This window comes from Perognathus longimembris, chromosome 8, assembly GCF_023159225.1.
Source record: "Perognathus longimembris pacificus isolate PPM17 chromosome 8, ASM2315922v1, whole genome shotgun sequence".
NCBI lineage: Eukaryota > Metazoa > Chordata > Mammalia > Rodentia > Heteromyidae > Perognathus > Perognathus longimembris.
The window spans coordinates 72,151,819-72,164,805 of record NC_063168.1 but is presented as its reverse complement, the minus strand read 5'-3'; the positions used below and the strand labels follow the sequence as shown (position 1 = coordinate 72,164,805).

Genomic DNA, 12,987 nt, shown 5'->3' with positions numbered 1-12,987 from the left:
CAGGGTCTCCGCCTCCGTGTGTGACCTGCTGAAGCAGAGCCGGCTGTGTCTGGCTCCTCGGGGATGGGCTGGCCGTTCCCGCCTCTTGTCGGATGACCTCTGGCTGGCTGCTGCTTCCTGCTTGGGCTCTGCAACTCTTTGGGTGGGGGGTGGAGGGGGCCAGGGATTTGTAACTCCCTTCCTTTTTCCTTTCCTCCTTTTCCTTTTGTGCGTGCCAGCACTGGAGCTTGAACTCAGATCCCATTTTTTGCTCACGGCTAGCTAGCCCTCTACCACTTGGGCCACGGCTCCGCTCCGAGCTTTCTGGTGGTTCACTGGAGACGCCAGCCTTAGAGACTTCTCTGCTCAGGCCGGCTTTGTGCTGCGGTCCTCGGATCTCAGCCTCCTGAGCAGCCAGGACGGCCCGGCTGTGTTTCCTGTTTCTTGAGCTGCTCTTCCCTCTCGACGTCGCGGACACACTTGGGATTCTTCCGCTCTGTCCGTGACCGCGGCGGCCCTCTTCCTCCGCCCGGGCGCCTGCCGTGTTGTGGCGTGCCTCGCCTCGTGGAACCATCCGGGTCTTAGTCTGGGTGTCAGCCTCTTCCTCCCATCGCCCCGTGGGGTGCCCGCGGCACCCACGAGGCCGTCCTCCCCGCGGTTCCCAGTTGCACTCCGTTGGAAACCCACTTCTGTCCGTTCTCTCTGTTTCTGGGCAGAGGGTGACATTGACATTTTGCTGGACCAATTCCATCAGGAAAAGCAAGGCCGTGTTTCCTCCCCGCCCACCGTCTCCTCGGTGGCTAAAGCGGCAGCCTTGGACGTCAGCGGGGGCCCCGCGTGTGCGAGTGAGTGACGCCAAGGGCCGGGCGGGTGGCGGAGAGGACGGAGCGAGAACGGTGGGCACGGGGGTGGAGGTGGGGGACTTAACGATTAATTAATTAATGCCGCCCTGGGGCCTGCACTCGGGGCTTGGGCACTCCTGCTTCTCGTGTGTGCTCAAGGCTGGCGCCCTACCTCCGGAGCCACACCCAGCTCCCTTTCCAGCTCTTCTGCTGGCTCACGGGGGCTAAGAGTCTCTCAGATGCGTCTTCTCCGGGCTGGCTTTGATCCATGCTCCTGGGAGTCACTGGGATTACAAGTGTGAGCCCCTGCCCCTCCCCCCCACCCCCCGCACTGAAGCGGGGCCGGGTGGGTGCTGCCTGCGTCCCCCTCGGCTCTCCCCCCCACTCCTCACCCGGGCCCCCCTCCTGGCTGCAGGTTACCATCTGGAGCCGCGGGGCGTCGGGCCCTTCCAGCTGGCCGTGGCCCAGAAGCTTCTGTCTCACGTGTGCTCCATCGCGGACTCCAGCACCCAGAATCTGGATCTGGGATCCTTCGAGAAGGTGGACTTCCTCATCTGCATCCCGCCGTCGGAAGTGACGTACCAGCAGACCGTCTGCCACGTCTGGCGCTCAGGTCAGGGCCCGCGGGGCGGGGGGGGGGGGGGGGGGAGGATTCCGGGCTCACGTCCGTTCCCGTGATGAACGCCGATGCCATTCCGTGCTAGGTCGTGGCACGGACGCTCGGGGACCGCGATTTATCGGCCCAGCATGGGAGCATGTGTGGGGGGTGGGAAAGTTCCGCGAGGTCTTTGGGTCAAGGACAGGACAGGGGTGCTGCTTCTCGCAGGCCGCCTGTGGCTGTTGGCCCGATGGCTAATGCATCCAGTAATGCGGTCAGTGTCCAGATGGCCTTTGGCACAATCAAGGCTTCCCCAGCCCTGGCAAAACCAAGTCCGGAGCCTTTGCTGCGTCCCTTCCAGGCGAGCGTCCTGGGCATTAGTGACTGCTCCCTCCCACACCCACCCGGTTTCCTGCCCTTCCGGGGGTGTTGTGTGTGTGTGTCAGATTCACAGAGCCGGGCCTCAGCTCTGAGGGGTCCCTCTGCCCTGGCCTTGCGCGGGGCCGGCCGTGCACACGCAGAGGTGATTTTTCTGGGTGCAGAGCCCCTCCTTTCGCCTTCCCCTGCTCCTGCACAGCTGCTCGGGGACTCGGCTTTGCCCGCCCCTCCGGAGAGGCCACGTCTGGATGCACACACATCTCCTGTGTGTGGCAGGCCGGCCTCTGCAGAGGGGCCTCCTGCCTGTCCCGTCTGCGGCTCGGCGCCCGCCCGCAGCAGCGGGTGCTCGGGTGTCTGTGGTGCCCCCCCCCCGCCCATGGTGGTGATTTCAGAGTTACTGAGGTGTCCCCCTGCTTCCAGGGGTTTTGCTGGAGCTCGGCCTGGACAAGGAGCCCACGACGAAGCAGAGAGTGGAACAGCACGTTCTGAAGTTGGATGCCGAGGCCCAGACGAAATTTAAGGCCTTTGTGCAAAACTCCTTCCAGAACCCCCACACGCTCTTTGTCCTGATCCACGACCATGCCCACTGGGATCTCGTGAGGTGAGAACGGCCGGCCCCGTGGCGGGTCCGTGGCGGGCCCGTGGTCTGCCTTCCCAGCACTGGGGCCGAGGGCACGCGGCTCACGCAGACCTGTGGGGTGGGGGCCGGGCACTGTCAGCAGATGTCATGGGTGTTTTCCGGACACTTAGGGTTCATCTGCTGCAACCCCAGTCAGGGCCGCGCGGGGCAGGGGTGTTAGTGGCCTGGTCCAGGGGTCCGGGCTGTTGCCTCCGCTGCCTGAGGGGTGACTTAAGGTGAGTGTCCATCCGGGCAAGTTTCACGCCGGCCGCGCAGGACGCCGCGGTGTCTGATGTAAATGGTCACCTCCCCGGAACCGGGCTTAGGTAACTGTACCCGGTAGACACCAGGACCAGGTCACAGAGCCGGCCAGGGCTTGGAGGGTCCTCTGCGTAATTTATAACCCAGAGATTCGAACAGTCTCCAGTGATCGGCAGCTATCGCCGTCTTAAAATGATAGAAAAAGCTAGCTTGGAGGTGGGTTTCTCTGAGGGACTTCCAGCCACTGGAAGCAAAAGCGCTGGTTCCCTCCCCCCGCCACCCCCCATTTTCTAGATTCATAGAGTGCTGGGGCCACTGCCCCACGGAGGGTACTGAGCGGGGCTGCCTTACTGATCTCAGGCCCAGTGCTTCCCGTTTCCTCTAACCTCAGAGTGTTTCCTAGCACGCGTGTCCCGTCAGTGGGACACCAAGAGGCTCATGGGAGGCTCACACGCCTCCTTCCTTTCTCACCTGCGTCTCCATCATGAAGGACACAGGCCCACCATCAGGTCGGATTCAGTGTGATTCACGAGCCCCCCCCCAGGGCCGGAGTCTGGATGAGTCGTCAGACCGTGTACTCTGCAGGAAATCCTCTGTAACCACAGTATCGAGTCCGTAGACCCCTGACGGATCCCTCAGGCTCCGCCCTTGCTTTTTTCTTTTCTTAGTCACGGGCAAAGCCATTGACTTCAATGGTCGACATAGTTGGGGGCCAGTGACACGAGTTTGGAATTAGAAAACTGTGTTGATGCTTCCACTTACCGTTTCTTTCTCCTTTTCCCCTTCAGTAGCGCTGTTCATAATCTCTATTCTCCAAGCGACCCGACCGTGGGCCTGGTGGACAGATTGCTCAACTGCAGGGAGGTGAAGGAGGCCCCCAACATCGTGACCCTCCACGTGACCTCCTTCCCATACGCCCTGCAGACGCAGCACACGCTCATCAGCCCCTACAACGAGATCCACTGGCCCGTCGCCTACAGCAACGTGAGTGCATCCGGAACGCCGCACTAATACGGCGTTTAGCTAGGTGGCGTCCCGCAGAAGTCTCCAGCCCTGTGGTTGGGGAGGAGTGGATCTTTGAGTTGACTCAGGGTTAGGTTTAAATTCTTGCTTTTTTTTTTTCTTTTCTTTCTTGGAGCCAGCATTGGGGCTTGAACTCAGGGCCCTGCACTCGGCTCTTTTGCTCAAGGCTTAGCACTCTGCCACTCGAGCCACAGCCCCACTTCTTCTACCCTTTTGGTGGTTGATTGGGAGATCAGAGTCTCACAGACTTTTCCTGCCCCGGCTGGTTTTGAACTGGGATCCTCAGATCTCAACATCCTGTGTAGCTGGGATGATAGGCGTGAGTCACTGGCACCCAGCCGTTTCTGTATTTTCTGTCCTGCATTGGTGGACAGCCAGCTTCACAGTCCCCTTTTCCGGGCTGAACATGCACCTGGGAGTTTGGCTTTAGTTTACTACCTGCCATGTTCTCCTCAAAGCGAAGGACCAAAGCAAGTCTGGTGGGTTGGATTCTAGCTAACTCCAGGAAGAATAAGTAGCTGGGAACTCTCGAGAGCATCCTGAGGCCTTCTAAGAATGTGAAAGCGTGGGACTCAGCCGCTAATGGTGGCTGGACACTGTCCACCAAGTGCTTTATACCCAGGAACTCAGGGGAGAAGGGTTCTAGCCCTTGAGCTACCGCACCACTGGTTTTCTGGTGGTTAATTGGAGATACAAGTCTCATGGGCTTTCCTGCCAGGCTGGCTTTGAACTGTGGTCCTGAGATCTCAGCTTCCTGAGTGGCTAGGATGACAGGGTGAGCCTCCAGCACCAGGTTTAGGATTACGCTTTCAATGGACAAAAGAAGAGGGAAGCTGAGGCAGATCTCTTTTTAGTGAAGACCCCGGGCCAAGTGAATGGCGGGCCGGTGGGTGGGGTGACACCCCCCTTAAAGCCCAGCTGCGGTTGGCCCTGGGACTGCAGAATGAAGTTGGTAGAAGGCCGTGTAGGGGACTTCAGGGTGGACGCGGGGGCAGATGCCGATGCCCACCCAGGTCTGTCCCGGCCCCCCCCCCCCCCCGGGCCTGGACGCCGGTGCGTGACCCGTGCTCGTGTGTGTTTCAGGGTGTGGACTTGTATCAGGAGAATAAGAAGTACTTCGGGCTGTCCGAGTTTATCGAGTCCACCCTGTCAGGACACAGCCTCCCCCTGCTCAGATACGACAGCTCCTTCGAGGCCATGGTGACCGCCCTGGGGAAAAGGTACGGGTCTCACGTCGGGCTTGGGGCTCGGGAGCGCTTCCAGGAAGGGGGTCCCCCCTCCCCCCCTCCCTGCACGACTCAGGCTCCCCACGAAGGAGTCCTCCCTCATGGTGTGCTCAAGTCACGTCGGATCGGCGGTATTTTTATGTTTTAAAGATGAGCAAGGGCAGAAACACACGGGGTTGTTTCTGAAGCCGGGTATTTGTGGATGGCGGGCGGGCGGGTGGGGCGGTGGGAGGAGACGGAAGCCGTTGTCGTAACGGCTGCAGGCAGCTACTTCGGGGGAGCGCTAGCCGCTCGTTCATTCCGTGCTTCTCTCCCCTCCTCAAGACAGCCGCCGCCGCTGTTCTCATTTTGAAAACGAAGAGAGGGAGACTCCTTAATGTCTCCTTCGATCCCATCACAAGAGGCCTGCCTCATTTTTGGGGCTGGGAAGGTGGCCTAGCGGTAGAGTGCTTGCCTAGCATGCTTGAAGCCCTGGGTTCGATTCCTCAGCACCACATACACAGAAAAGGCCAGAAGGGGCGCTGTGGCTCAAGTGGCAGAGTGCTAGCCTTGAGCAAAAAAGAAGCCAGGGACAGTGCTCAGGCCCTGAGTTCAAGGCCCAGGACTGGCAAAAAATAAAAAAAAAAGAGAGCTCCTGCCAACCTGCCTGCATGCCTGTCTGGGGGCTGACACGCCGGCCTGCCAGCCTGCCTGGGTGCCAGCCTTGGGGCCTACCTTCCTGCCTGAGGGCTCACTTGCCTGCTTGCCTGCCTGCGGGCCTCCCCTCCCCGCCCCCTTGGGGAGGGCATTATGTGACAGAGCAGTGGGAGTAGCAAGTTGTCCAGGCCTGTCCTCCTGTTCATCCAACCCCCAAAGCAGTTAAGCAGCTGCACATGGAGACGAGAAGGCAGACTGGGAACCGGGAGCAGGTGACCTGCTGGGGGGGTGGAGAGGAGCTGTCCCCGGTGCTAGGACCGGAAGCTGGTCCCCCGATGGCTTGCACCCCGTGCGACATTGCCACACGATGGCTCCGGCCTGAACAGGTCACACAGCCTCGTGGACACCCATTTATTTATTTATTTCCGTGGTTCCCCGGGGCCCTCTGTTTTCCCGGCGGTGCTCCGGCAGTACACACGGTGTTGCCATCGGCCCCCCCCCCCCGCCCCCTTGGTGTAGGGGACCCCCCCCCACCAGGCTGGATGGGGACTCTTGCTTTGACTGTCTTGACCTGTATAGCCCATCGGTGGGAATGGATCGCATTTAGTTCTGTTTCTGGGAACTCTCTGTCACTGACAAGAATGTTCCAGGAGTCTGGGGAACGCGGCAACCACCTTTATTCTATTTCTGTTGGGAACCTGAGTAGAGCTCATGTTTCATCCGCTACTTGACCGCCCAGGCCCGTGTTTCATGCGTTCCGGCGGGCAGGGGCGAAGAAGGCCTTTCCGCCCGCGGGCGGCGCTCCTGGTCCGCGCTGGGGCCTGGCTGGCAAGGCCAAGGCGCCCGGGCAGCCGCCGGCCTGGGGCCCCCGGGGTCACGGCCGGCCGCGGTGTCTCTGTGTTCCCCGCAGGTTCCCTCGCCTGCACAGCGCGGTGATCAGGACCTTTGTTCTCGTGCAGCACTACGCGGCTGCGCTGATGGCGGCGAGCGGCCTGCCGCAGATGAAGAACCACACGTCGGTGGAGACGCTGGAGATCACGCAGAACCTCCTCGACGCCCCGAAGCGGTGCCCCTGCGGCCACGGGCTCATGGTGCTGCTGCGGGTGCCCTGCTCGCCGCTGGCCGCCGTGGCCTACGAGCGGCTGGCCCACGTGCGGGCGCGCCTGGCCCTGGAGGAGCACTTCGAGATCATCCTGGGCAGCCCCAGCTCCGGCATCAGCGTGGCCAAGCACTTCGTGAAGCGGCTCAAGGTGGGCGCCCCGGGGGGGGGCGGGGGCGGGGGCGGCCCGTCCTTTCAAGCGCACATCTGGAGGGGCGCGAGACAGGGTTCCCATCCCCCCCCACCCCCACGGGGCTCTGTACCCCGAGGCCTGGCGGTGCCGGCTCCACGGTGGGCTAAGGGTCCGGGCGGGAAGCTGGGAGGAGCGAGCCCGCGGGAAACGGGAAGGGCAGAGGCAGATGAGGGTCGTGTTCCTCCCGGAGGACGGCCGGCCCGCCAGCTGCCCCCTGACACCCGGCGCGTGCGAGGGGGCGTGTGCGGGTCAGGACTCACACCCGCCACACACGCAGGGAACCTGCCGTGAGTGCTTGTTCATAGTGCAATGTGCTTCCTTAAAAAAAAAAAAAGATAACTGGTTATTATTAAGGCGTGGAACAGAGGCTTACCATTTCCTAAGTCAGGGAGTGAGCGCCTTCCTCTTTTGGACGATCGTCCCCCCTTCCTTTACGCCCCCCTCTTGTCTCTGCCCATAAATTATATTACACGCCGAATACCGTCGTGACTCCTTCGTTCACCTTGCCTCCCCTTCCGCCCGTCCCCCAAAGAAAAAGGAAACAAAACCCAAACCAAGCACCGCCAGCACCAGCAGCAAAGCCCATGCTTCCATTTCCTGGACGTGGTCTCTCTCCACCTCGCTTGTATGTGCAGAGATGACATGCGCTTTGGCTCCCGCCTAAGAGCGACTCTCCTCTACCCTGGGCGGGCGTCGGCCGCGTCCGGCTGGCTCTCCTCTACCCTGGGCGGGCGTCGGCCGCGTCCGGCTGACTCTCCTCTACCCTGGGCGGGTGTCAGCCGCGTCTGGCTTTCACGGTTCAGATCCAGCGTCCGCCTATGAGGGAAGGCATAGACGCGCTTCCTTCCTGCCGAGCACCGTCCGGAGCCCGAATCCGCAGGAGGACGGTGCGGTGCCCTGGACCTTGGGGTGTAGAAGCTTCCAGCTTTCTCTCTGTTTCCTGTCTGCAGATGTGGCAGAAGATCGAGGATGCCGAGTGGAGGCCTCAGACCTACCTGGAGCTGGAAGGCCTGCCCTGTATTCTCATCTTCAGTGGCATGGATCCCCACGGGGAGTCCCTGCCCAGGTGGGGCTGGGGGCTGGGGGGTAGGGGGGTGGAGGTGGGGTGCCCCTGGCCCAGGGGTCCCTAGGGTTCTGTACAGACCCTCAGGGTAGCAGTCTGCTGTCTCATCCATGGCTGCCGGCCCCCGCTTCCGCCCCTTCCTTACAGCGTGGGCCTTGGCCTGGCTACGTGTGACCGAGTCACTCCATTTCTTCACAATTGGGGGCGCGCGCCGCCGCTTGTTGAGATTCAGTCCATCTTTCCGATTAAAAACAACAACAAAACAAAATCAGAGCCTCCGAGCAGCCGCACGGCTTGCCAAAGCCTCCAGCTCTGGGGAGGGGGCGGAGCCGCGCTTCCACGCCTGGCTCGCCTGGGTGCCCCTGTGAGTTCAGATCCCACAGGGCAGAACACACGGCAGGTGCCCAGAGCCTGACTGTGCGCCTGGCTGTGCCGTGAGGCTCCTACGTGGTGGGGGGGGGGGGCCTGCGGTCTCAGGGGTGGGAGGACCTGCAGTCCCACGTGTGGGAATCCCGCATCCCCACATGGGTACCGGAGCTCTGGGAACATCGCCCCCTGGCGGAAGGCCAGCGCAAACGCCCTCCGTGCCCTCCCAGGTCCCTGCGATACTGTGACCTGCGTCTCATCAACTCGTCCTGCCTGGTGAGGACGGCCTTGGAGCAGGAGCTGGGCCTGGCCGCCTACTTCGTGAGCAGCGAGAGGCCGCTGGAGAAGGGGGCCAGGACCGAGGCCCTGGAGAGCGACGGGGAGAAGCTGAGCAGCACCGACAACGAGGACGAGGAGCCGGGAGCAGAAGGTAAGGCGGGGTAAGCACTGGTGGCAGGTTACCCCCTCTAATCCTGGCTACTCAGGAGGCCGGGCTCTGAGGATCACAGTTCAAAGCCAGCCCGGGCAGGAAAGCCCATGAGATTGAGTTCAAGCCTTAGTACCAGCACACAAAACCTTTGTCCTTCCTTGAGTTGACGTTCATGCTTTCTTCAAATGATGGGTGGAGTAAGAGTCGCTTAGTTATTCTCTGTGAATAACTCAGCAGGGTGCTAACCAGGCAGACTCTTAAAGTCGGTGACTTTATTTATTTTTTAATGTAATTTTATTGAGGTCGGTAAGGTTTTGTACAGAGAGGCTACCGTGTCATAAGTCAGATAATGAGTTGATTTCCTTTTTGGACAATGTCACCCTGTCCTTCGCTTTGTCCCTCTTGTTCCCGCCCGCAAGTGACGTAGCTCATTTTTCAAATAGTAGATACTGATTGTACTTGTTCATCCTTCCTTTCTGTGCTTCCCACCTACGCCCCAATCCTCTGCAAATTGGGGGTGTCATGGTTGGGCCCCAGCCTTCCCTTCACACTCTATATTACATAAGTACACACACACACACACACACACACACACACACACACACACTGGTCGTACTGGGGTTTGAAATCAGGGCCTTGCACTTGCTAAGCAGGTGCTCATCCACTTGAGCCCCATACCTGATCCCTGTTTCCTTCATCATTTTCCAAACAAGGGCCTTGCCTTTATACCCGGCCTGTCTTGGACTGAGCCTCGGGATGCTGACTCCCGTGTAGCTGCAGCGGCAGGCACACACTCTGTGGTGCCCAGCTTTCTATGCTGGTCGGGATGGGCCCTCAGGAACGTTTTGATCGTGCTCTGTGGCCGGGAGGAGGACCCTGGGGCAGGGGCCGGGGTGCATTTCCAGTGTGTGTTTGAAGCAGGCTCCCCCTCGGAGAAGAGGAGCCCCGCACGGAGGGAGCGGTCCCGGTCCCACGACTCAGCATCCTCCTCCCTCTCCTCCAGAGCCTCAGGTGAGTCTCAGAGGTCAGGCTGCTCGCGATTTCGGGGGGGGGGGGCAGAGGGGTGCACGGGGCCTTTGCGCGTCCTGTGCTTCCAGCCAGGACCGGGGAGGGACGACCTTAGAGAACGGGCTGCGGAGGAGCGAGTGAGGGACGTGGGCCCTGGGATCTTGAAGGCAGCCGAGTCCACCGTCCAGCCGCACTGGCTGTTGGGAGAGGACTGGACGGCAGGGCCCTGCGCGTGTGGGGTGCGTGGACAGGCGCCGCGTGCACGCCTGTGGTCTCACGTCGTCCCTGCCCCTGGAGGGCCAGCGGAGACCCGGGGGTTCACACCGAAGGTGACACTGGCGATGTCTCAGAAGAAGCAGCGAGTGCTGGAGCCCCAGGGCTTCTGCACCACGGGAAGGAGGGAGGAGGGAGGGGAGGGGAAGGAGGGAGGGGAGGGGGAGGAGAGGAGGTGCTGGGGTCCAGGGCCCCAAAGCCCATCGAGTATGGGAAGTGGCTCGCCTGTCTTCCGGCTTGAGGCCGCTGCTTCACCCGGGGGCACACGTGACCCGGATCTGCGCATTGGGAGAGAAAGGCTGGGTGGCCTCGTCCTCCCGCCCGGGGAGCGTTGATTGCAGCTCTGGCTCTGCTGCACACAGCCACACGCACGCACGGGAGGAGCCGCACGCGTGGTGGGCTCGCGGCACGATTCATTACGATTTGCAGATCAGTTAGCAAGGATACGTGCAGATGGAATTCCCACAATAAAATTCCCTGGGTGTCCCTGGGTGTCACTGATTGTCCTGGGGTGTCCCTGATTGTCCTGGGGTGTCCCTGGGTGTCACTGATTGTCCTGTGTGTCTCTGGGTGTCACTGATTGTCCTGGGGTGCCCCTGGGTGTCACTGATTGTCCTGGGGTGTCCCTGGGTGTCACTGATTGTCCTGTGTGTCTCTGGGTGTCACTGATTGTCCTGGGGTGCCCCTGGGTGTCACTGATTGTCCTGGGGTGTCCCTGGGTGTCACTGATTGTCCTGGGGTGTCCCTGGGTGTCCCTGGGTGTCACTGATTGTCCTGGGGTGCCCCTGGGTGTCCCTGATTGTCCTGGGGTGCCCCTGGGTGTCACTGATTGTCCTGGGTGTCCCTGGGTGTCACTGATTGTCCTGGGGTGCCCCTGGGTGTCCCTGGGTGTCACTGATTGTCCTGGGGTGCCCCTGGGTGTCCCTGATTGTCCTGGGGTGCCCCTGGGTGTCCCTGATTGTCCTGGGGTGTCCCTGATTGTCCTGTGTGTCTCTGGGTGTCCCTGATTGTCCTGGGGTGCCTCTGGGTGTCCCTGGGTGTCCCTGATTGTCCTGGGCTGTCCCTGGGTGTCCCTGATTGTCCTGGGGTGTCCCTGAGTGTCCCTGATTGTTCTGGGGTGTCCCTGGGTGTCCCTGATTGTCCCGGGGTGCCCCTGGGTGTCCCTGATTGTCCCGGGGTGTCCCTGGGTGTCCCTGATTGTCCCGGGGTGTGCCTGATTGTTCTGGGGTGTCCCTGGGTGTCCCCGATTGTCCCGCGGTGCCCCTGGGTGTCCCCGATTGTCCCGGGGTGTCCCTGGGTGTCCCTGATTGTCCCGGGGTGTCCCTGGGTGTCCCTGATTGTCCTGGGGTGTGCCTGATTGTTCTGGGGTGACCCTGGGTGTCCCCGATTGTCCCGGGGTGCCCCTGGGTGTCCCTGATTGTCCCGGGGTGTCCCTGGGTGTCCCTGATTGTCCCGGGGTGTGCCTGATTGTTCTGGGGTGCCCCTGGGTGTCCCCGATTGTCCCGGGGTGTCCCTGGGTGTCCCCGATTGTCCCGGGGTGCCCCTGGGTGTCCCCGATTGTCCCGGGGTGCCCCTGGGTGTCCCGGGGTGCCCCTGAGCAGGCGCGTCTCTCCCCAGGCTCCGTGCTCGGTGGTGGTGAGTCCCTGGGGCCGCCCCCGGGGGAGCAGGCCTCGCCCCCCGCCCCATGTGGCTCCGTGGAGGACAGCAGGATGCTTGGCGAGAGGCAGGGGCTCCGAGCGAGTCAGGGAGCCCCCTCGGCGGTGAGCGGGCCGGCCCCCCCTCCCGGCCAGCGCCCGCAAGTGGCCGCCGCCCCGCCCTCCGGCTCCTCTCCCGCGGGCCCGCCGCCCACGGCCGGGCCCCTCCTGCCCCAGGCCCCGCCCTGCGCCATGAGCAAGGCCAGCCGCCAGCCCCCCGTGGTCTTCCTGCCCAAGCTGGTGTACGACATGGTCCTGGCCACCGACAGCAGCGGGCTGCCCAAGGCCGCCTCCCTCCTGCCCGCCCCGTCCGTCATGTGGACCAGCTCCTTCCGGCCCCTGCTGAGCAAGACCATGACCTCCACCGAGCAGTCCCTCTACTACCGCCAGTGGACCGTGCCCAGGCCCAGCCACATGGACTACGGCAACCGGGCCGAGGGCCGCCCCGACGGCTTCCACCCCCGCAGGCTGCTGCTCAGCGGGCCCCCGCAGGTGGGTGCCGTGCCTCAGTGTCCCCCGTGTGCTCCGGGACTCGGGGGGATGTCCTTGTAGCCGGTGAGAAGGCGCTGGCTGACGGTACCCGCTCATTCACTCTCTGGAAGCTTCTGGAATGGCCTGCAGTGGGGTGATACGGAGAGACGCATTGGGGGTGGTGGGAGGGCAGCCGTCTCTCCCACTCCTGGTGTCCGTGTGTCCGTGTGTCTGTGGCCCCATGGCTTGAGGCTGGGGTTCCCTCGCCGGGTGTGCACGCCGCTCTTGTTCCCTTGATATGTGGGTTTCCTGGGCCATACGGACCGGGGCAGGCAGATGTTCCAGCTGTGGTGTGGTGCGGGACAGAACCTCCTGCCCACGGCTCTCACCCCTGGGTCCTCACAGACGGGGGGGGGGGGGGGGGGGGGGGGGGGGGCGCCGGGGCCTCCTGCCGGCGGCTCTAACCCCAGGGTCCTCACAGATCGGGAAGACGGGCGCCTACCTGCAGTTTCTCAGCATCTTGTCCCGGATGCTCATCCGTCTGACGGAAGTGGATGTTTACGATGAAGAAGAGATCAACATCGGTGAGTCGCCTGCTTGGGGAGGCTCGGGCCGGGCCGGGGGTCCGGTCGCCTCCGTCAGTGGCCGGGGTGGCCCAAGCTGCGGCTCTCACAGATCGAGAGCCCCAGGGGAGGAATGACGAATGGAAGGGTAGGTAGTGGTGGCGGAGTCCCTGCCGGGCGGGGTACACCACGCTGGGTGCTTCACAGAAACTTCCAAGTTTGTCCTTCCGCACAGTGGTGTGGGCGCCCCTCGCCCCGTTTTCCT

At 62.4% G+C, this 12,987-nt stretch overlaps 1 protein-coding gene across 1 annotated transcript in view; it reads left to right on the top strand.

Moving 5' to 3' along the window:
* The window catches only part of Greb1 (growth regulating estrogen receptor binding 1), a 51,424-nt gene that overhangs the window by 24,660 nt on the left and 13,777 nt on the right, over positions 1–12,987 (top strand). Inside the window, 11 exon segments of the mRNA XM_048352175.1 lie at positions 696–824; positions 1,237–1,434; positions 2,218–2,398; positions 3,466–3,661; positions 4,784–4,920; positions 6,473–6,812; positions 7,805–7,920; positions 8,514–8,713; positions 9,635–9,724; positions 11,612–12,180; positions 12,641–12,743. Of these exon segments, the coding sequence (XP_048208132.1) occupies positions 696–824; positions 1,237–1,434; positions 2,218–2,398; positions 3,466–3,661; positions 4,784–4,920; positions 6,473–6,812; positions 7,805–7,920; positions 8,514–8,713; positions 9,635–9,724; positions 11,612–12,180; positions 12,641–12,743 (2,259 nt within the window).